The sequence below is a fragment of the Antechinus flavipes genome, chromosome 3, assembly GCF_016432865.1.
Source record: "Antechinus flavipes isolate AdamAnt ecotype Samford, QLD, Australia chromosome 3, AdamAnt_v2, whole genome shotgun sequence".
NCBI lineage: Eukaryota > Metazoa > Chordata > Mammalia > Dasyuromorphia > Dasyuridae > Antechinus > Antechinus flavipes.
In genome coordinates, this window is record NC_067400.1 from 187,462,455 (window position 1) to 187,487,166 (window position 24,712).

The following is a 24,712-nucleotide window of genomic DNA, read 5'->3' on the forward strand; positions in this document are numbered from 1 at the left end:
GGGCAAAATATGCAGAGGGGAAATCTCAAAGACTATATGAACTGGCCTCAAGTCCAGAGTCTTCTTGAAAGCACTCATAAAGGATTTTCAAAGAAAGAAGAAAAAATGAGAAAAGAAATGAGGTATGCAAGACAGATTTAAGAACTTGAAAAAGGAAGCAAAAAAATTGACTGAAGAAAACAGTTTCTACAACTGGCCAAATGCAAAAAAGAAAAGAAAGGAAAAAAAAAAAACAAAACCCTGAAGAAATCAATTCATTAAAAAACAGAATTGGCCAAATGCAAATACACACACACACAGACACACACACACACACACACACACACACACACACACACACACACCCCACTAAAGAAAACAATACCCTGAAAAGCAGAATTCAGCAAATTGAAAAAAAGAGAGATAAAAGCTAATTGACAAAAATCAAATTAGAAACTAGAATGGAGCAAATGGAAGCTAATGGCTCTATGACATATCAAGAATGTCAAACAAACTAAAAAAAAAAAATGGAAAAAATGGAAGAAAATGAAAAATATCTCAATGAAAAAACACTGGAAAATAGAGCCAGGAGACACAATTTTAAAATTATTGGGCTATTTGAAAGACATGACCAAAAAAAAAAGAGTCTGGATAGATTTCTTCAAGAGATCATCAAGGAAAACTGTCCTGATACACCAGAACTAGAGGTGGAATTGAAAGGATTTATTGATCACCACAAAGAAAACCCTAAGGAATAATATTGCAAAACTCCAGAACTATAATCTCAAGAAAAACATACTGTAACCCAAAAATACTTCAAGTATCAAGGAATTAACAATCAGGATTACCTAGGATCTGGCAGTTTCTACAATAAAAGATCAGAGGGCTTGGAATACAATATTCCAGAAGGGAAAGGACCTGAAGTTACAACCAAGAATTAATTACCCAAGGTGAGTGAGCATCATCTTTCAGGGGAGGAAACTGATTTCAATAAAGTAAGAAACCTTCTATCATTTCTATTGGGGGGAAAAAAAAAACCCAGAACTAAACAGAAAATTTGATCCTAAAACACAAAACAAGAGAAGCATAGGAGGTAAACAGAGGGAAAAAATTTATAAATACACACACACACACACACACACAGAAGAAATCAAACACAGATATTTATCTATTAGAGAAGAAAAATAATTGCATGCGGTTCCTTAATATGTTCTTGATGTTTTGCTTTCAATTTGTGTATTTTACTATGGATTTAACACTCTGTTTAGTTTTGTTATAGATAGAAAAAGGAAAAAAAGTCCTTTTCCTCAAGTGACAACTAGTTCAGAAGATAAAATGTATTCTTGTTTTTTTTTATAAACTGACTCAGTTCCCTACATATTTGAGGAACAAGGCCTTTATTAGAAACACTGGCTGTAAAAATATTTGGAAACTTTGCTTTCCTTTGAATCTTGGCTGAAATGCTTTTGTTTGCAAAGAACCTTTTTAATTTAATAGAATTAAAAATTATCCATTTTGTATTTCATAATGTTTTCTATTTCTTGACTGGTCATAAAATCTTCCCTTATCTCCTGATCTACTCCCCCACCCCCACCCCCCCTTACAGATCTGGTAGTTAAATTATTCTTTGCTAACTTGCTTATGATATCACCCATTATGTCTAAATTATGTACCCATTTTGATCTTATCTTATTATATGGTGTAAAACACTGGTTTATAGCTATAATAAAATCTTTATTTCTCCCATACTATTTTCCAATTTTCCCAGTAATTTTTGTCAAATGGTAAGTTATTATGCCAGAAACTGGAATATTTAGGTTTATCAAACAGTAGATTATGATAGCCTTTGACCTACCTTATTCCACTGATCTACCCATCTATTTCTTCGTCAGTATCAAATAGTTTTGATGATTACCACCTTATGATATACTTTGAGATCTGGCTTCCCCTGCGCTCCTTTAGTTCCCTTGATATTCCTGGTGTTTTCTTTTTCCTAGCTCTATATTTTTTTCCTAGCTCTATAAAATAATGTTTTGGTAGTTTGATTGGTATGGCATTGAATAAGTAAATTAATTTAGGCAGAATTATCATTTTTATTAAATTAGCTTAGACCATAAATGAACAATTGATATTTTCCCAATTATTTTAATCAGACTTTATAAGTGTTTTCTAATTATGATCATAAACTTCTCAGGCTTGTCTTGGCAGGTAAACTTCCAAATATTCCATATTGTCTATAGTTATTTTAAATGGAATTTCTCTACCTCTTGCTGTTGGGCTTTGTTGCTAATATATAGAAATGATGTTTCAAAGTCTCCTGCAAATTTTTCTACAGTATTTTATTATTTCAAGTAGTTTTTTAGTTGATCTTTTAGGACTCTCTTTAGGATATCTTTGTTTAGAATATCTTTACGATAACCTTATCAGCAAACAGTGATAATTTTGTTTCTCAATGCCTAGGATAATTCCTCCAATTTCTTTTTCTTCCCTTACTGCTAAAACTAATATTTCTAGTACAATATCAAATACTAGTGGTGATAATGGTCAATCTTGTTTCATCTCTAATCTTGCTGGGAAAGCTTTAGCTTATTCCCATTACATATAATGCTTAAGAGATGTTTTTAAATAGATACTACTTATCATTTTAAAGAAAACATATTTTATTCCTATGATCTCTAGTGTTTTCAAAGGAATAGGTGTCATATTTCTTCAAAAGTTTTTTTCTGCATATATTTAGGTAATCATGATTTGTTTTTGTTTTGTTATTGATATTATATTGATAGTTTTCCTAAAACTAAACCAGCCCTATATTCTCACCAGATTGTAGTATATTTATTTTCCTGACATATTGCTAATAATCTCTTTGATAATATATTATTTGAAAGTTTTGAATCAATTTTTATAAGGCTTTTTTATTTTCAAAACATGTATGGATAATTTGACATCGATCCTTGCATAGCTTTGTAGTTCAGATTTGCTCCTCCTTCTCCCCACTCCCCTAGATGGCAAGCAATTCAAAATATGTTAAACATGTTAACATATGTTAAATCCAATATGTATAAACATATTTATACAATTCTCTTGCTGCACAAGAGAAATCAGATCAAAAAAAGAAAGGAGTAAGAAAACAAAATGTAAGTAAACAACAACAAAAAGAGTGAGAATGTTATGTTGTGATCCACATTTATTTTCCATAGTCCTCTCTCTGGATGTAGGTGGCTCTTTTCACCAAAAGATCACTGGAACTGACATCAATCACCTCATTGTTGGAAAGAGTCACATTCATCAGAATTGATCATTGTATAATATTGTTATTGGTTTAATTTCCTCTTCACTGGTGAGTGAATCTAACCTTTTCATTTTTAAAACCAGTAACTTGTTTTTTTTTTTTTTTCACTTTTTTAAAAAGATGAAATTAACCAGCTTTATCTATTTTATTGGTTCTGTCACAAAACCACCTCTTCAACTGATTACTTCCCATTTTCTTTCAATTTTATTAAAATTCTCTTTGATTTTTAAAACTTTTAATTGGGGATTTTTAATTTTTCTTTCTAATATTTTTAGTTGATTTAGTTTAGTGATCAACTTCTTTCTCTATTTTATTTATTTATTATATTATTTATATAAGCATTTAGATATAAAATTTCCCCCAAAAAACTGCTTTGGTTATAGCCCATAAATTTTGATACACTGTCTCATTATTGTTATTCTCTTGGATGAAATTATTGATGTTTTTATGATTTGTTAGTTGACTCATTCTTTAGGATTAGATTACATGGTTTTGAATTTTTTATTTATTTTTTATTTTATTTTTTTATTTATTTTATTATATTATTTATTTATTAGTCGATTATTCCACATCCCTTATTACATGTAAGAATTATGATCTGATGTTAAGGACCATGACTAATTGTGAAAACCTGTACAGAGTTAAAGGTGACTGTAGCATTAAGGGGCAGGTAGGTTCTGTGAAAGCCCCCATAGCTGGAATCATAACACACTTGAAGTGATTGCAAATTAGTCTTTACTGAGGCAGATGTTGCTTATGAATTGGGAATGAAATTAATCAGAGGTCAGAGGGAAGAGGAGAGAAGTCGGAAAATGCAACTACTCTCAGTCTCCTTGCATTGTTATCATCCTCTCACATGAAAGGTTCTACTCTGCTGATCCAGAATTAGGTCCCTAGCAGCCACTAGCAGATTTCTCCCATAACAATCTGAAAAGGATGCTTTTACTATTTCTGCCTTTCTGCATTTGAATATGGAAGTTTTTATCAATACATGTTCTGTTTTTATGTAGGTATCTTGTACCATTGAGAAAAAGGTATGATCCTTAGTATCCTCACTCAATTTTCTCCAGGTCTACATCTGCTTAACTTTTTTTCTCATTTGTTTTGTGGTTAGATTTACCTAGTTCTAAGAGAGAAAGGTTGAGGTCCTCCTCTACTATAGCAGTTTTGCTATCTATTTCTTCCTGTAACTCCCTGAAATTCTCCTTTAGGAATGGGTTAGTATTGATATAACTGCATTCTCTATGTCTTTTAGCAAGATGTACTTTCCTTTCTTATCCCTTTTATCTATTTTTGTTTTTCTTTTGTCTGAGATCATGGCCTCCTCACCAAGTTTTTTTTTTACTTTCGCTGAAACAACACATTCTGATTCACTCTTTTACTCTGTATGTATCTCTCTGCTTTAAGCCAAATCTTGACTAAGAATCAAACAATGCTTATCCCCTCTCTTCTTTCCCTCCACTCTGACAGTTCTTTTATACCTCTTCATGTGATATAATTTACCATATTCTTCCTCCCCATTCTCTTTACTTAATACAATCCCTTTTTTAACCCCCATTTTTTTTATAATATCCTATCTCTATCAACTTGTACTACATTCCTCATTTATTTCTAATAAGAGATATAGTTCTCAAGAGTTACAAGTATCATCTTCCTGTGTAGGAAAATAAGCAGTTTAAACTTACTGAATAATTGAATAAATGAAATCAAATAATAATGACTATTATTCTCTGATTTTAGGATATAAGGACAATTTTCTTGATAATCTCTTGAAAGTATCTGTTCAGGTTCTTTTTAAGATTATCTCTTTCAGGTAGTTCAATAATTCTTAAATTATCTCTCCTGAATCTATTTTCCAGGTGTGTTGTTTTTTCAATGAGGTATTTTACATTTTCTTCAATTTTTTTATTCATTTTCATTCTTTTGATTTTGTTTAATTGATTCTTCATATCCCAAAGAATCAGCTTCTACTTGCCCAATTCTAATTTTTGAGGAACTATTTTCTTCAGTGAGCCAATTCTACTTGTTAAAGGACTTGTTTTCTTCAGATTGCCCCACTCTAATTTGGCCAACTGCAGTTTTTGAGAAACCGTTTTCTTCAGTCAATTTTTGTCCTTTGTTTTCCAAGCTGATGACTCTCTGATATAACTCATTTCTTTTCCCAATTTTTCTTCTGCCTCTATTGTCTGATTATTAAAATCCTTTCAGAGCCCTTCCAAGAAGGCTGTTTGAGTTTGAGACCAATTCATATTCCCTTTTGAGGCTTCATATTGTAGACCACTATGATGGGGTGGGGCCTGGCCTCATCATGGCTGGCTTGTTGTGTCACTGGCCTGATAAATCAAGATGGAAGGGACTCAGTTGCTGATCTGTGCCATGGCTAAGAGCTTCCCACTGGCTTTCCCAGACACTGCACTGCTCCCCTTTTACCGAAATGAGACAGTCCTTTTCTGAAATCCTGCTAAGTTATCCTAACCTAGATACTATTTCACTTCCAACTTTTAGTAGGCTGGGTTGGTTAAAAAATCTATTTAGACATGTGATTTAATGTTGTTTCTAATGGAAACTGGAAATAGCTCAGGCAATTTCCTGGCTTCTTTCTGCTACCTTCACTCTGGCCCCTAAACAAATACTTTTCAATATAACTTTTTATCACATAGCTATAGCATGCAATTCACGAAACAACAGCTTTATCATTGTCAAAAATGAGAGAATTAGTTTATGATGACTGTAATTTTAATGATAATATGCTTTCTTATAATAGCAGAGATAATAAAACTGCCATATGTAAAATCAATAGTTAATACTCATCATATTATAAGCATGGTTAAACTGCTGAAAAGCATATGAATAAATGTAGAAAATTCAAAACACTTATTTGATCATTGATACAGAGGAGTCAAGTCAGTTGGCCCTTTCCCTTATGATGTAGTTATATGAATAAAAACAGCAAAATAACTACTAGATGCATAGGTATAAATACTAAGAACCGAAGAAACATAGGATATGAATTTTTATTTGGCTTACATCTGACTGCATTAGTACGGCAAAGAGTGAATGGTTTGGAAGCCAGAAGGACCTTAGTTCAAATACTGTCTGAGACTTACTAGCTGTCTAACACTAAGTCTCTCCATGATCATTTCCTCTAATTCAAAATGAGGATAATATTTGTAGTATCTACATCACAAATTTGTTATGAGACTCAAATAACATAACACATGTGTAATTCTTTACAAATTTTAAGCAAGTTATTATTTTCATTATTATGGAATAGTCATAGGTAAATGAGGAATTCTTTATAAAGTTTGTCTACATAATTATGAAACAGTTGAAAAGTGCCATGGATATGGACAATAGGCCATTAAATCAATGTGTAATCTGGAAAACACTGGTCAGTTATTGTAATTTTACAGTTAAGGTTAGAACTTCTATCACTGAGGAGCCGATAAAATATTCTCATTGTAAGCTTTGTTTAAGAAGTATGATTATTTGATTATATAATGATAAAAATAATTTCCTGACCATTAATCAAACCTCTCTTTTAAATACAGAAACTAACCATAGTAATAATGGTATTTTTAATAACCTCAACAACCAAAAATGATAGCTTCATATACACAAAATAATTACTCAGATCAAAAAACTTTAGTGATCTCTTACCTGGATCCATTTATCTGGAATTGCCATGGCTAATCGATAATCAAAGCCACCTCCACCCTGAGTAATAGGACAGCACAAAGCTGGCATTCCTGAAACATCCTAAAAGAAAATAAAATTAAAAAAAAATAATTTTATATATCATATGAATAATTCTGATGTAATACTCCATTATCTAATATTTAATAAAGAAAATTAAATTTAATAAATGCAATTTAATTGTTCTGGAAAATTACTCTAAAATTCTATAAATCTCTAGCATAGAAAATTGAAAATTGATGCAACTATGATGCTATGGTAAATCCTCCAAGATTTTTCCTCTCTTGCTTGGTCCAAGTCAGACTTGCAACATGCATACAACATAGATAATCAAAGTATTTTGAAAATAAACTAAAATGTAAGGTAATATTAATTCAATTCACTTTAAAAGATATCTGTTAAATGCCTAATATGTTTAGAAAATAATGAAATTGGCATTAGCAAAGATACATATTATATAAACTCTATATTTAAAAGTATGATTATGCTATGTCCAAAAACTTAAAATTGTTAAGGGGTACCTGAACTTGTCTTTGAGTTACCATCTTACAGAAACAATGGATCCACAGTATGAAAGAGACCCTATATGTGTAAGGAATAAAATTCCCTCCTCACCCACAGGAACTGCTGTAATTTCTTATTTGCACCCCAAGCTTGACTCCCTGTATGTCAAAACAGGAGTCAGTCAGTCTATAAGAGACTCAGAAACTGTTTGTGTATCTGAGACCTTTGTACATAAGTTGACTATCATATCTTCATAGTTTAGCAATTCCCAAGGGAAAAGAATGTTGCTTTCACCATCTTATTCTTGATTCCTCCTCTCCTTTGGGAGAAAATTGTCCTTCTCGGGCACTGTTCTTTACTTCCTGCCACACCCAAGTAAGAGATGATTCCTGTCTCTTTTTTGTGACAATCTCATAAATACTCAACTTTTATTTTGATTGTGAATTATTTGCACTTGCATATGAGTCAACAAGCATGTTCATTTCTCTGGTAATAAACCCAGTTTTTCTTATATGCTTCATAAGATTGTGACTGTTCAAACAATCTAATATGGGAGAAAACATGGATACAAATATCCATGAATAGAAAGTGAGAGGCATACAAAATATATTTCCTTTAATAAAAGTGCAACTTTTTCCTTGAACAGTGAGAGGATATCTGGAAGTGTTGTGCACTGATGGAACAAGAGGTGTTTTTAATAAATAACAAGTAACAAATTAATGAAGTAATACAGATGGAGGAGAAAGTATTCAATCCAACCATGGGGAAATAGAAAGAAGAGAGGCACAGAAATGAGATGAAAAGATGAAAATGAGAAGAGTGGAAAGCATAGCTAGAAAGCAGAATGCCTGAAAGACACTAAGTTTCTCATTAAAGGTAAATTAAAGATAAATGATGGAAGGCCTTAAATGCTAGCAGCCATAATTATTTCTTCAGCTGGTAGGCAATAAGGAACAATTAAAGGTTTTGTGTAAAGTAGTGACATGAATATGGAAGTGAAACAGAAGCAATAGTAAGATAGTAATGTGAAGTACAGATGGAACAAGCAAAAGACTAGCTAAGACAATGAATCATTTGTTTTTTTGAATGCTCAGAAAGAAACAAAAGTAAGCAGACCACTCTAAAATAAAATGTAGAACTTATTACATACTTTTTAAAAAGTAAGCAATATGATTTGGAATTTGCAAATTTCACATACTGTTTTTGAGTTCCGTTTTGTATATAGAAATGCTAATTTGGATGTGGATGAGGTGATATTAATCATTGACATAAATGTGATAACTGAATACATAGTGGTAGATGACAATAGTAAGGTTAAAAATGAAGAAAAAGAAGACCAAGGATAGCACTCCAGAGACTATCCACGTTTAAGAGAGAAAAAAAATGAAAACCCAGAAAAGGGATAGAAAAATAGGCAGAGAGATTAGAAGGAAAATCAAAAAATACAGTTATCTGGAGCTCATGTGTATATACAGACACACAAATACAAATAAAATAAAACAGCATATCAAAAAGGAGAATATTTTTTCATAGTGACACATACTTCAGAGAATTTGTGTGAAGCCAGAAAAAAGGAGGTCATTAGTGAGCTTTGAGGGAGCTGATTCAATAAAGGTGTAAGGACAGAAACCAGAATGAAAAGGGGCATGTCCATGGAGGAGTCATGATAATTGGGTTTAAATCTTGCTTGATATATTTAATAGCTAGTGATCATTAGGAAGTCACTTAGTCTCTCTGAAGAGCATGTCTTCTTTTTATAAATGAAAACTACTCACAACCAAAACTGTTATATAGAATATGCTTTGCAAAATTAAATAATACAAGACAAATGCAAGACAATTTATGGGAAATAGTAGCATTAACATATGAGAAAAGTTAATCATAGATTTTGTATTTGATTTCACTGTGACTGATTCTCTAAGAAATGGTTCTTTGTTTCTGAACTTAGTTTAAAAAATCAGATCTGTATTGAATGAAATTCAAAATCAAGTTCTCACTGTCCTACTCTTGCTTCAAGGAAATTTGAAGGATTTAGGCAGACATCAGGGAATCTGGTCTACTTTCTTTACACTATCAAACTATTCCTCAAGAATGTCTGGCTTGCTATCCAAAGACATGTGGTTCACTAAGTTTGTAGGTGAACTCCAACAAAGAACATTAGTCACAGGACGGTTCAAGGGAGCTCTTGATAGCCCTTAATTCTCAACTTCTAACCAATCATATAACAACATAATTGTCATCATTCATAGCTTCAGCTATGTAACCAACCATGTTGTCTTCAACCCCATAATGTCACCAATGATATTATATTATTTTCTTCACCTACCCTGTTCTGTTCTTTGTCCTGTATTCCCCAAAAACTATAAATGGGGAATTGTCCATCTACTCAGGGTCTTTTGATTTTTCAGGTTCACATTCTGTTGTTAATAAACTTGTCTTGCTCATTAAATAAAAAAATAAATTGCCTTAGTCTATCTTTATTGAATTCCACTCAAAACAGATCCAAGGCTTAGAAGAAACTAAGGATTTTAAAAGCTAATAGTTAAAAAGGGAGTGCATTTTGTGCAGAGGAAGGAGCCTAGTTGACAAAAACATGGAGAATAAAGATAAGACTGTTGTGAATGCAAAGAAGTAAGAAAGCCTATATAGCTTCACCATGCACGCAATACAAGCAACATATAATATGGCTAGAAAGTTTAAGTTACGCTACATAGTAGAAAGATTTGAATGCTAAAAACCAAAGCTTATATTTGATCCTAGTGGTGACAGAAAGAGCTATAAAACTTTATTGAGGAAAGGAATAATATGGTCAGATCTGTGTTTTATGAAATTTATTTTGGCAGTTATATGGAGGATGAATTGGAATGAAGAAAAAATTAAAGCACATATATGAAATAAGGAATTGTAATAATCCAAGTAAAAAGGTCTAAACAGTGGCAAGAAGAACCTTCATTCAAAAGATGAAGAAGTAACAATGAAAATATTTGGCAACTGATAAATATATGGGATAAGAATGAGGAAAAAAGAATTGGGAAAAATATTTCAAATCTAAATATTCCTAACATGGGAGTTCAAATGAGATATAAACACACTCAATAAAACAGAAATTGACTCAACAGTTCAAAGTGCTACTAATAAGAAGTATTAGAAGAGGTACAATATATATGAGCTAAGAAAACTGTATTTAGTTTTTATCTGATCCTATTTTAAATACATTCAATTTATTTCTTCCCCAATTTGTATCTATGATTTCAGTGATATGGAGAACTCCCACAAAAAAAATTCTTTTCGCAATGAAGACTATCAATAATTCTGCAATAAACTACCCAGTGTACCGAGAGCAATGCCTGGGTCACAGAGTCAATAAGTATAAAAATCAGGAGCTGAAGCTTAATGCCAAGGACCTGTTCTTTGTCCACTACTCCAAGAGACCTCATCATTTTCAACATTTTGAGAAATAAGCTATTATAGAGAAAAGAATCATAACAAAATCTTTTCAAATAAATTGGATATAAAAATTATGGAAATACTAGTCATATTCTAGTTTCCTCCAAAAGTGCTCCCCTCTTGCTACTATAATCAGATTATAATTTAAATGAATCAACTGGTTTTCCAACTCAAAACTACCTTTTTTTTTTTTTTGAATTTTGCTCATGTGGACGCTATATTGTGTATACAGACTCTCAATAAAGAGAAAAAAATGGCATACTGAAATTGAAGTGGCTTTTGATTTAAGTAGAAAAAAAATACTTAAACCAATTAATACAAAAGTTTGCTTAAGTTCTGCAAGTTTCATTGGTGGAAACATTGATAAGCAGACTGAGTCCCTAAATGATGAACCTATTGTACTCAGAATAAACAGAAAGATCAATTTAACAATTTTAAGTTTCATATATCAAATAATAGCTTCTTTTTCTCAGAATCTATTATCTGATATTTGGTGTCAATTAATTATTTGCTACATATCTCTTTGCTATTTTATGAACTGTGATCAGTATCATTGATGAAATTTTTTTTTTCTAATAACTGAAATTAAATCCTGTTGGAATCTTTACAAACTGCTAACTCATTAGAGTTGATAGATAAGATGTTTTGGGCCAGAACCTGAAACAAGGTACTAAGTAGAATTAATTGATACAATGCTTGTGTTCACACTTTTACTCATTGGGGTTCACAAGTATGGGAGTTCACAAAGTTAACTGTGTAACTTTGTGAATTCACACCTCCCTTGAAGTTGTTGGGGCCAGAGAGCACTATGGGAGAAAACCCATAATCCCTCTCTCTCATATCCCACAATTCCTCTCTCTCGTATAAAACAGACAGAGGCTCTCGGACAGATTTCAGTGGAATTACATGAAGAGTAGAGCTGGCTGGAGGCTGAAGAAAGCAGATGCAGAGGCTGAAGGACAAACCTTTGGATTTGGAGACATTCGGAGAGAGCTCTTGGAACCAAGCAGAGAGATAGGCCTCTAAAATCTAGCTCTCCGGGCCCAAGGAAAGAGACAAGACTTGGAAGGAGAAATAAACATTTGTATTTTCACCAGTTGGCTGCATTTGGAGTAATTATTGATCTGAACTGATACTAAAGCTGCCTCCAGAAAACCTCTCCCGAGAAACCTACCTTCTCCCAGAGGTATTTTAAATCTTTTGATTTATTTTTTATTTTAAAAGAAGAAAAAGATCACCACAAAATCTTTGATAGAAACAATATAAATAAAATTATGTAAAATTTATTTCAGAACTGTTGCTACTACTTTGATTTAATGTATTAATTATAATTGTACATTTTAATTGTTGTAGTTTAATAATTAATAATTTAATAATTAGCAATGCATATTTAATAAAAGCACATAAATTATTATACACAATCTTTTTATTTTTAACATGGAAATATTTATATTTGCTGATGTTTAAGAAGTTAATTAAAAATCAAATTAAAAATAATATATTGGTACTATAATTACTTATAAGATGAAGTATTGATATAGCATATGTATCAGACGAAATATTACACAGGGAGGTAGAAATATCATAGATACAAAGGTTTATCAGTTACATACTCTCACCAGAGTTTGACAGGATTATTAATAGCTAAGAAAACATAACCACAGACCTTTGTCTCCTCTGTGATTTCAAAGCTTCAGCTAAATTAAAAAGTAATTCTTCTCATCAAGAAAGATTGAGATTTTCTATTAACTGGCTATTTACTTAAAGCCAGTTATAGCATTTCTTTGTGATTCAGTTTTCCTTCCAACCAAAAGGAAGGAATTCTTCTTTCTTATTTAATCACCTCATAACTTTGCTTTATGGCAAAATTAGTAATAATCATGAAACCTCTGCATGACCATATAAGTACTAATAATGTACTATTTGCTACAGGTTGAGAAAAATTCAACATAATAAAAAAATGCATTACCAAAACTCTATGTCTGTGTGTGTGAGCACACTTGTGTTAAGTTTTGGAAGTAAATATAAGATTAAGATAAGACGTTCTCTACAACAATTTTTTTTCCTAAGAACCTCTTTTAATTCATTGATATTCAAATCATTCACTTCTGAAGCACCCATATACAATGGAGGGGAGTCCACTGATAATCAGGACGAAGACAAAATATAGAGATTGAGGAAATAGTTTATATTGAGAATATTTTAGTGAAGCTTAATTTTACAAGTAGTCGGTTCATTAGTGAATATTTTGATAATAAGACAACTTTTGATTCCCTATGCAATCTCATAAAGAGGATGAGATATGCAGGGGACAGGGAACCATAATGGTAATCAGTATGCCTACCCCCATACAAACTGGCACATCACTTAACCTCTTCTGTCCCCGGCAATTTATAAAGATTAATTTACAGAAGAAATGCTGATATGCATTAGATGATTTTTTTCACGTGTAAATGCCTATATCAAGGAATTCCTAGACCTAAAACAATCCCAAAATTTAATACTTGCATTATGATTGGCTGCCTAATCAGGAGTATAATCTGAAATGGGGGTCAGATTATAAAGTTGGCACAAGGAGCAAAACTTGTATGTAATCAAAATTACTCCTGAATACTTTAAAAACAAGCTTAAAATGTATATTTAAAGAATAAAAAATAGAAAGTGACTAGGGTATCTTTTTAAAAAGGCAGTCTGTAACAGAAGGCAGATGGATCTGAAATGGTTTCCATGAAAACTGCTGAATATCATTTTTTCTTTTGCATAACATTCAGGGAAGCTATTCTTCAGGAATCAACCTATCCAAGACTTGATAGTAGGATATACAAACCAAAAAATGACAATGCAATTTCCTTTTCTAGAGAATATATATATATATACATATATATATATATACACATAAAATTTAATTCTAGATACTTTGGTTTATTAGCCAGTAATACCCTTGTGACGGTACAAAGGCAAGCTACTAGTATAATCTAGAATCCATGCCATATGAGAATTGGTTAAAGAACCTGAAGTTGTTTAGCCTGGAGAAATAAAGGCTTAGAGGAAACATGTTAGCTGTGTTTTAAAATGTAGAGGGCTACCAAGTAGAAAAGGGATAGGACTGTTCTTCTTGGCCTCAATACAAAGATTAAAGAATAAGGACAGAAGATGCACAGGCATATTTAGGTTTTTTTTTTTTTTTTTTTTTTTTTTTTTTAAATTTTTTATTTAATAATTACATTATATTGACACTCATTTCTGTTCCGATTTTTTTTCCCCTCCCTCCCTCCACCCCCTCCCCTAGATGGCAAGCAGTCCTTTATATGTTGGATATGTTGCAGTATATCCTAGATACAATATATGTTTGCAGAACCGAACGGTTCTCTTGTTGCGTAGGGAGAATTGGATTCAGAAGGTATAAATAATCCGGGAAGAAAAACAAAAATGCAGATAGTTCACGTTCGTTTCCCAGTGTTCTTTCTTTGGGTGTAGCTGCTTTTGTCCATCATTTATCAATTGAAACTCAGGTCTCTTTGTCAAAGAAATCCACTTCCATCAAAATATGTCCTCATACAATATCGTTGTCGAAGTGTATAATGATCTCCTGGTTCTGCTCATTTCACTTAGCATCAGTTCATGTAGGTCTCTCCAAGCCTCTCTGTATTCATCCTGCTGGTCATTTCTTACAGAACAATAATATTCCATAACATTCATATACCACAATTTACCCAGCCATTCTCCAATTGATGGGCATCCATTCATTTTCCAGTTTCTAGCCACTACAAACAGGGCTGCTACAAACATTTTGGCACATACAGGTCCCTTTCCCTTCTTTAGTATTTCTTTGGGATATAAGCCCAATAGAAACACTGCTGGATCAAAGGATATGCACATTTTGATAATTTTTTTGGGCATAATTCCAGATTGCTCTCCAGAATGGTTGGATTCGTTCACAACTCCACCAACAATGCATTAGTGTCCCAGTTTTCCCGCATCCCCTCCAACATTCATCATTATTTTTTCCTGTCATCTTAGCCAATCTGACAGGTGTGTAGTGATATCTCAGAGTTGTCTTAATTTGCATTTCTCTGATCAATAATGATTTGGAACACTCTTTCATATGAGTGGTAATAGTTTCAATCTCATCCTCTGAAAATTGTCTGTTCATATCCTTTGACCATTTATCAATTGGAGAATGGCTTGATTTCTTATAAATTTGAGTCAGTTCTCTATATATTTTGGAAATGAGGCCTTTATCAGAACCTTTAACTGTGAAAATGTTTTCCCAGTTTGTTGCTTCCCTTCTAATCTTGTTTGCATTAGTTTTATTTGTACAAAGGCTTTTTAATTTGATGTAATCGAAATTTTCTATTCTGTGATCAGTAATGGTCTCTAGTTCATCTTTGGTCACAAATTTCTTTCTCCTCCACAAGTCTGAGAGATAAACTATTCTATGTTCCTCTAATTTATTTATAATCTCGTTCTTTATGCCTAGGTCATAGACCCATTTTGATCTTATCTTGGTATATGGTGTTAAGTGTGGGTCCATGCCTAATTTCTGCCATACTAATTTCCAATTATCCCAGCAGTTTTTATCAAATAATGAATTCTTTTCCCAGAAGTTAGGGGCTTTGGGTTTGTCAAACACTAGATTGCTATAATTGACTATTCTGTCTTGTGAGCCTAGCCTTTTCCACTGATCCACTAATCTATTTCTTAGCCAATACCAAATGGTTTTGGTGACTGCTGCTTTATAATATAATTTTAGATCAGGTACAGCTAGGCCACCTTCATTTGATTTTTTTTTCATTAGTTCCCTTGAGATTCTCGACTTTTTATTGTTCCATATGAATTTTGTTGTTATTTTTTCTAGATCAATAAAATATTTTCTTGGAAGTCTGATTGGTATAGCACTAAATAAATAGATTAGTTTAGGGAGTATTGTCATCTTTATTATGTTCGCTCGGCCAATCCAAGAGCACTTAATATTTTTCCAATTATTTAAGTCTGACTTTATTTGTGTGGAGACTTTTTTATAGTTTTGCTCATATAATTCCTGACTTTCCTTTGGTAGATAGATTCCCAAATATTTTATGGTATCAACAGTTATTCTGAATGGAATTTCTCTTTGTATCTCTTGCTGTTGGGTTTTGTTGGTGATGTATAAAAATGCTGAGGATTTATGGGGATTTATTTTGTAGCCAGCTACTTTGCTAAAATTATGAATTATTTCCAATAGCTTTTTGGTAGAATCTCTGGGATTCTCTAGGTATACCATCATATCATCTGCAAAGAGTGATAGTTTGGTTTCCTCATTGCCTACTCTAATTCCTTTTATATCTTTCTCGACTCTTATTGCCGAGGCTAGTGTTTCTAATACGATATTAAATAATAATGGTGATAGTGGGCAACCTTGCTTCACTCCAGATCTTACTGGGAAAGGTTCCAGTTTTTCCCCATTGCATATGATGCTTACTGATGGTTTTAAATATATGCTCCTGACTATTTTAAGGAAAAGTCCATTTATTCCTATGCTCTCAAGTGTTTTTATTAGGAATGGATGTTGGATTTTATCAAATGCTTTTTCTGCATCTATTGAGATGATCATGTGGTTTTTGTTTGTTTGGTTATTGATATAGTCAATTATGCTAATAGTTTTCCTAATATTGAACCAGCCCTGCATTCCTGGTATAAATCCTACTTGGTCATAGTGTATTATCCTGGTGACAATTTTCTGTAATCTTTTTGCTAATATTTTATTTAAGATTTTAGCATCAATATTCATTAGGGAGATTGGTCTATAATTTTCTTTCTCTGTTTTCAGCCTACCTGGTTTAGGTATCAGTACCATATCTGTGTCATAAAAGGAGTTTGGTAGGACTCCTTCAATCCCTATTTTTTCAAATAGTTTATATAACATTGGAGTTAATTGTTCTTTAAATGTTTGGTAGAATTCACATGTAAATCCATCTGGTCCTGGGGATTTTTTCTTAGGGAGTTGATTGATAGTTTGTTCTATTTCTTTTTCTGAGATGGGACTGTTTAGGATATTTACTTCTTCCTCTGTTAGTTTGGGCAAGCTGTATTTTTGGAGGTATTTTTCTATTTCATTTAAGTTGTCGAATTTATTGCCATAAAGTTGGGCAAAGTAACTCCTAATTATTGCTCTAATTTCCTCTTCGTTAGTGGTGAGTTCTCCCTTTTCATTTTTAAGACTAACAATTTGATTTTCCTCTTTCCTTTTTTTAATCAGATTTACTAAGGGTTTGTCTATTTTGTTGGTTTTTTCATAGAACCAACTCTTAGTTTTATTAATCAATTCAATAGTTTTTTTACTTTCAATTTTATTGATCTCACCTTTTACTTTTAGAATTTCAAGTTTAGTGTTTGACTGGGGGTTTTTAATTTGTTCCTTTTCTAGCCTTTTTAATTGCAAACCCAATTCATTGACCTTCTCTTTCTCTATTTTATACAAATAGGCCTCTAGAGATATGAAATTTCCCCTTATTACCGCTTTGGCTGCATCCCATACATTTTGGTATGATGTCTCATTATTATCGTTTTCTTGGGTGAAGTTATTAATTATGTCTATGATTTGCTGTTTTACCCAATCATTCTTTAGTATGAGATTATTTAGTTTCCAATTATTTTTTGGTCTACTTCCCCCTGGTTTTTTGTTGAATGTAATTTTCATTGCATCGTGGTCTGAAAAGGATGCATTTACTATTTCTGCCTTACTGCATTTGAGTTTGAGGTTTTTATGTCCTAATATATGGTCAATTTTTGTATAGGTTCCATGAACTGCTGAAAAGAAAGTGTATTCCTTTCTGTCTCCATTACATTTTCTCCAGAGATCTATCATATCTAGCTTTTCTAGTATTCTGTTTACCTCTTTGACTTCTTTCTTATTTATTTTCTGGTTTGATTTATCTAATTCTGAGAGTGCAAGGTTAAGATCTCCCACTATTATAGTTTTACTGTCTATTTCTTCTTGCAGCTCTCTTAGTTTCTCTTTTAAGAATTTAGATGCTACCCCACTTGGTGCATATATGTTTAATATAGATAGTGCTTCATTATCCATGCTACCCTTTAGCAAGATGTAGTGTCCTTCCTTATCTCTTTTAATTAGGTCAATTTTTGCTTTAGCTTGATCTGAGATCAGGATGGCTACCCCTGCTTTTTTGACTTCACCTGAAGCATAGTAAATTTTGCTCCAACCTTTTACCTTTAACCTGCATGTATCTCCCCGCTTCAGGTGTGTTTCCTGTAAACAACATATTGTAGGATTCTGGCTTTTAATCCATTCTGCTAACCGCTTCCTCTTTATGGGGGAGTTTACCCCGTTCACATTTATGGTTAGAATGACCAATTCTGTATTACTTGCCATCTTGTTAACCCCGATTTATGCTTTCCTCCCTTCTTTCCCCTTTCCCCCCTTCCAAGTATTAAGCTTGTGAGCACCCCTTGCTTCTCACAGCCCTCCCTTTTTAGTGTCCCTCCCCCCGCCTTAGAGTTCCTCCCCCTATCTTACCCCTTTCCCTCCCAGTTCCCGTATTCCCTTCCGCTTAGCTTATTCCTTCCCTTTCCACTTTTCCCTTCTCACTTTTCAATGAGATGGGAGAAGTTTCACCATAGATTGAATATGTCTTAAGATTTTTCACTTAAAGCCAATTCTGAAGGCAGTAAGATACCCACTATATTCATCCCCCTCCATTCTTTCTCTCATATATAATAGGTTTCCTATGCCTCTTCATGTGATGTACTACCCCCACTTTACCCTTTTTCTGGTACAGTGTCCTTTCCACATCAATTTCTAGAACAAGGTATACATGTATTCTTTATACATCTATATAGTCAAAATATAGTTCCCAAGATTAATCTTTACCTTTTTAGATTTCTCTTGAGTTCTATATTTGTAGATCAAACTTTTTGTTAAGTTCTGGTTTTTTCATCAGAAATAGATGAAATTCGCTTACTTCGTTGAATGTCCATCTTCTTCCCTGGAAAAAGATGCTCATTCTCGCTGGGTAAGTTATTTTTGGTTGCATACCAAGTTCCTTAGCCTTTCGGAATATCATATTCCAGGCCCTTCGATCTTTTAATGTGGATGCTGCCAGATCCTGGGTGATCCTTATTGTGGCTCCTTGATACTTGAATTGGGTTTTTCTAGCCGCTTGCAATATTTTTTCTTTCACCTGAGGGTTCTGGCATTTGGCCACTATATTCCTTGGTGTTTTGATTTTAGGATCCCTTTCAGTGGGTGATCGATGAATCCTTTCAATGTTTATTTTTTCCTCTGTTCCTATGACTTCTGGGCAGTTCTCTTTGATAATTTCCTGGAAGACAGTGTCCAGGCTCTTTTTTTCATCATGTTTTTCTGGGAGTCCAATGATTCTCAGATTGTCTCTCCTGGATCTGTTTTCCAGGTCTGTTGTCTTCCCCAGAAGGTATTTCACATTTTTCTCCATTGTTTGATTTTTTTGGATTTGCTTGACTGATTCTTCTTGTCTCCTCGAGTCATTCAATTCCACTTGTTCAATTCTGATTTTCAGTGAAGTATTCTCTTCACTCACTTTTTTAAAATCTTTCTCTAATTGTCCAATTGAGTTCTTTTGTTCTGTGGAATTTTTTTCCATTTCGCCAATTTTGTTTTTTAGAGAGCTGTTTTCTGTTTCCAGTTCACTAATCCTATTTTTCAAGGATTTTACTTCTTTATCCACTCTCTCTTTAACTGACTTCTCCAGGCTCTTTTCCCACTTTTCTTCTAGCTCCCTTGTGAGAGCCTTTTTAATCACTTCTATGAGGTTCATCTGTGCTGAGGAACAGACGCTCTCCTCCTTTGGGGAATCACCTGGGGACTGTCTGTTTTTAGTCTCCTCAGGATTTAGAGTCTGCTCTCTATCTGTATAGAAGCTGTCAAGGGTTAAAGTCCTCTTCAGCTTCTTGCTCATTCTGTCTATTAATCAGAGACAAACTAGCAAAGAAAAACAGAAAAAACTGGAGTCTTTCTTTGGGGGGGGGCTGGGTGTGTTATCGAGCTTCCTCTACAGACTGCAGGGGGCAGCAGTGAGGCACTAGCAGGACTGTGCTGCGCCTGCGCTCTGAGATCCCAGAGCGTGCTGAGTCACTGAGGGGGGGAAGAGGGGGGCGGCCAGGTCCTGAGAGACTCCAGCTGTTTGCGGTTGTGTTCTTCAGCCCCGGTGTTTTTAGCTTCTCTGCTGGGCTGTTGACTTGCTGCAGGTTCCAAACCTGTAGCGAAGCTCTCCCCGCAGAGACGGCTACGATCACTCCCCACCCCCTCTCCAGTCTGCTCCCGTGCTCTCACTGCCGCTGCCCTCAGCCTGCGCCCGATCTAAAACCGCCCCAGCCCTCCAGTAAAGACAGACCTTTCTTGGCGGATCTCAAGGATGGCTTCTCTTGGTAACTATTTGTGGGTTTTTTTCAGTCAAGCATTGATTCAGAGGCTTGTAATGAAGTGGATAGTGAGAGAAAGCGCGGAGCTTATGCAACTGTGAGCCTCCTCTCCGCCATCTTAACCGGAAGTCGGCATATTTAGGTTAATGAAAATCTAGAAAAACTTCCTAAATGTCCAAATGTAGAATGATAAGGAGTAGGTTGCTTGGAGTTTTCAAGAACTTGCCGAATGACCACTTCTCAGGTCAAACACTCAACTATGTACCACAGGGATAGAAGGGCTGGACTTGGAGTCAGCAAGACCTAAGTTCAAATATGAACTCAGATCCTTACAAGCTGTGTGACCTTGGACGTATGGCGAAGCCTCAGTTTCTCCATTTGTAAAATGGAGATAATAACAGCACCAATCTCCCAGGGTTGTTATGAGGATCACATGAGATAATAAAACACTTATCACAGAGTCTGGCTCATAGTAAGAACTATATAAATGTTAACTATTATTATTATTAGGCCCACAATACTCATAAGTATTTCTGAACCAAATTAAAATGTAACTTGGAAATATTTAGCAAAATAAAAATTCATTAAGTAAAGAAAATAAAACATTTTTAAAACAAATTAGTAATTTTTTTCCCTATCTTGAGTTTAATACTACTGCTTTATGTATGGGTTCATCTAGATAACTGCAAAGATCCCTTCCAACTCTCAAAACCTGTGACTCTGAAGATTAGTGAATAAACATTTATTAAGTACCTATATGCCAGGAATTGTACTAAGTGCTAAGGACACATAGACAATAATGAAATTCGTGAAAGAGTGACCCTGAGAAGTATAATCATTTCTCTAGGAAAAATAATATGTAAATATATATATAGACATAAGATAATATTATGGAAAAAAAGCAATAGTGCCTAAGTGGATCAGGAAAGGCTTCATGAAGAAAGTAATGCTTGATTTAAGTTGTGACACAAGAAACTCGGTATTATAAGAAGCCAAGGTGAAAAGTAAATTTTATATATAGGGACAGTGATTAAAAGGAGTATAACTCCCATCCTCATGACAGGGTAGAAGAGTAACTAGATCACGTGTAGAAAAAGAGAGTAATAAGAGATGGGATAGGAAAAATTACCTTGGGAGCATATGAAATGCTAAACACAGGAGTTAATATTTGATAGAGAGTAATAAGAGATGGGATAGGAAAAATTACCTTGGGAGCATATGAAATGCTAAATACAGGAGTTAATATTTGATAGTACATTATTAGTACTATTTGAAGTTTATTACTGAATCTGAATGGTTAAGAAGTGTAATAAATCTGAATCAATATGGTAATCACATGCCATAAAAGGAGCCAAAATGGAATGAAGTGAATTGTTCTATAAGCCAGGAAAACTAAGTTCCAACTCTTATCACTAACACATACTATGTCATTTGACTTGTGATGACCACGTATTTTAAAATCAGCCGAAAACCTCAATCTTTATTCTTTGTGAAGGTGAAGGGGGATGGCAATAGGAATGTGAGCAGCCGCAACACAAACGAGGCCAGCAGTCTCTCTCTGCCGCTCTCTCTCTCTCCACCTACCCAAATCATCTCTACGTCATTTCCTATACAACACATTAAGACTTGCACAAAGAGTGGGCGGGGCCATTCTTTCTCCAAGCATATAGAAATAGAGTTTTATCCAATTGCTATTTAGCCTCACATGCTTGGGACCTCAGTGCATCAACTTGAGCTTTAGCCCATTACATTGAATTTTCAAAGTTGTAAGCAATTTTAAGAGTATAAGGTACAAAGAATTGTCATACTTTGTCAGCATAGAGTTTTTTCATATGTGGGAATTCCTGGAACCAAAGAAATCATAGAATTTCCATTCTAATCCTAAAGTAATCAAATATTGTCCCTGTAATCAATAATAATGGCAAAGTCTAATTTCATTGATATTTTGTTATTATGAAAATGGATATTGAAAAATTTTTAAAGCAACTCTAAAATTACTCAGGGGAACTTTGGTAAAGAGAGCAAAGACTATTTTGTTTTACCTCAGCAATTGTTATACAGTCTGGATAAACTGAATGAACCAAGTAGTTTGCCAGCATAAGATAAACCAGAGAATCTTCATCTACTTGTAGTCCAAAATATTCATTGTAATCACCTGAAAAGCCTTGACCTAACAAAAGAAAAACAGAGACTAGCATGTTAAAATTTGTATGGCTTTTAAAACCAATACAAAAATATTTCAAACATCAACTAATTAGTATCCATTATTTATAATGTAGAGTATAGCATAAGCCTCAATACTGTTCTCTTTTTAATAACATTGGAAATATTTGCCTTTAAAAAAAGATCCAGTTCAATCCTGAATGAAGGAAATCCCTCCAACCTAACTGAACTTTTCACTTACTATTTTTAATAAACATTAGCACTCATCTCTTTTTGTCAGGCTTTGAATGGAGTAGTCAGAAAAATATTTTAATAATTCTATTCTTGTGTTTTATTGTAACTGCTAAAATGATTTTTAGCAGTTGTTTTTAATAGCTATTTTGTATTTTGAGATTGTTTCAGTGAGCAATGGCAATTTTAAAAAATACTGAAACTTTTAAACTCATTTTCTGATTTTTTCCATTACTGAAATGCTGTCACATAGACAGTATTCCTACCAACAAAAAATTTTTTAATTTTTGGAGCAAAATTTGCTTACCCATTCCATGATGGTGATAAAGCATGGATGTCACGCCATCAAAACGGAAGCCATCAAATCTATATTCTTCTAGCCACCATCTCAGGTTAGAAAGAAGGAATCTTAAAACTTCCCATCTGAAATATTAATATAAATACTCGGTTACTAAATTCAGAAGTGGTTTTTAAGAACATATATATTGAAAGAATTTTTAAAAATAAAATTTCAATTATCAATCACTCTACAACAAATACGGGAGAAAAAAAAGACAGTGTTTTACACACACACACACACGCGCGCACGCACACACACACACACACACACACACACACACACACACACACCAGTTCCAATGATCTTGTGATGAAGAGAGCCATCTATACCCAGACTGTGGGAACTAAATGTGGATCACAACATAGCATTTTCACTCTTTTTGTTGCTGTTTGCATGTATTTTATTTTCTTTCTCATGTTTCCCTTTTTAATTTGATTTTTCTTGTGCAGCAAGATAACTGTATAAATATGTATGCATATATTGGATTTAACATATATTTTTACATACTGATCATATATCAGATTACTTGCTACCTAGGGGTAGGAGGTAGAGGAAGGGTGGGGAAATTGGAACACAAGGTTTTGCAAAGATTAATATTGAAAAATTATCCATGCATATCCTTTGAAAATTAAAAGCCTTTAAAAAAAAAAAGACTAAAAACAAAAGCTATGTGAAAACTGGAGTTCTGAGAGTACATTTTGTTTATTTATTCTCAATCAGGTTTTTAATGTCATATAGTCATAGATGTGTGATTGTTTTGCCTATAACCCAATTTAGTTTAATGACAAAATTATAATAATGTATACAAATCTTCATTGAGTTGAAATTTATGTATTTTTAAAATCTTTCACACATTACCATATAATCTGACATTAATTGAAATTCAGGTATCACAGCCAATTTAGAGGATCTAAATCTGAACTTTTTTGAAGAGGCAAAGGAGTGGGTTTTAATTAAATGCTTTAAATAAATTATTTTAGGATCTGAAAACTTATTAAAAGTGAAAAAAAGGAAAAAATGTAAGAAATGAAGTTACAAGTATATACTAGGTTTCTAGATTATTATGCTAAACAGTGACAGAGTAAATAAATGACTACTACCATACATTCACTATTTTAAGAGAAATCAAAAAGAAACTCATCAGTTTTTCTTGTCTAAAATCTATGATCATTAAATTTATAACATTTAAATCTTTAAGAGAATTCAGAATCCATGCCCTCATTTTAAAAATGAGGAACCTGAAGTTAGGCAGTGAAAGTAAATTGCCAAATCTGGGTTTTCTAAGCTTGAGAGAAATTTCCTTTCTATTCGGCCATGGATTCATCATCACTAAACAGAAATAAACTTCCCAGAGTGATCCAGGAATTTCTGGACCAGACTTGATCCAAGTCTATCAGAAATCATGCTAAATGATTATCTCAGGGTCATATGTGATATTAGGTAAACAGAAAAGTGAAGGTAGAAACAGATCCTTTGGATAGGAGGATATCTTTCTTTATTATCTTTTGGAAGTGATGGGAAAAATATTGACTTATTTGTACAACACTGATGTATAGTCTTAGGGAATGGAGAATTATTCCTTATACTACAACTTGGAGTGGCCTTTACCTATTATTATTATTATTTATTTTGAAATAATAAGGGAAAGAAGTAAGATGCTGATA

At 33.3% G+C, this 24,712-nt stretch overlaps 1 protein-coding gene across 1 annotated transcript in view; it reads right to left on the reverse strand.

Annotated features, from left to right (window-relative positions):
* Window positions 1-24,712, reverse strand: part of GBE1 (1,4-alpha-glucan branching enzyme 1) — a 197,234-nt gene that overhangs the window by 63,032 nt on the left and 109,490 nt on the right. The window contains exons 8-10 of the mRNA XM_051984360.1: window positions 23,016-23,131; window positions 22,357-22,484; window positions 6,929-7,027 (exon numbers count right to left, since the gene is read on the reverse strand). Of these exons, the coding sequence (XP_051840320.1) occupies window positions 6,929-7,027; window positions 22,357-22,484; window positions 23,016-23,131 (343 nt within the window). The remainder of the gene's footprint in view (window positions 1-6,928; window positions 7,028-22,356; window positions 22,485-23,015; window positions 23,132-24,712) is intronic.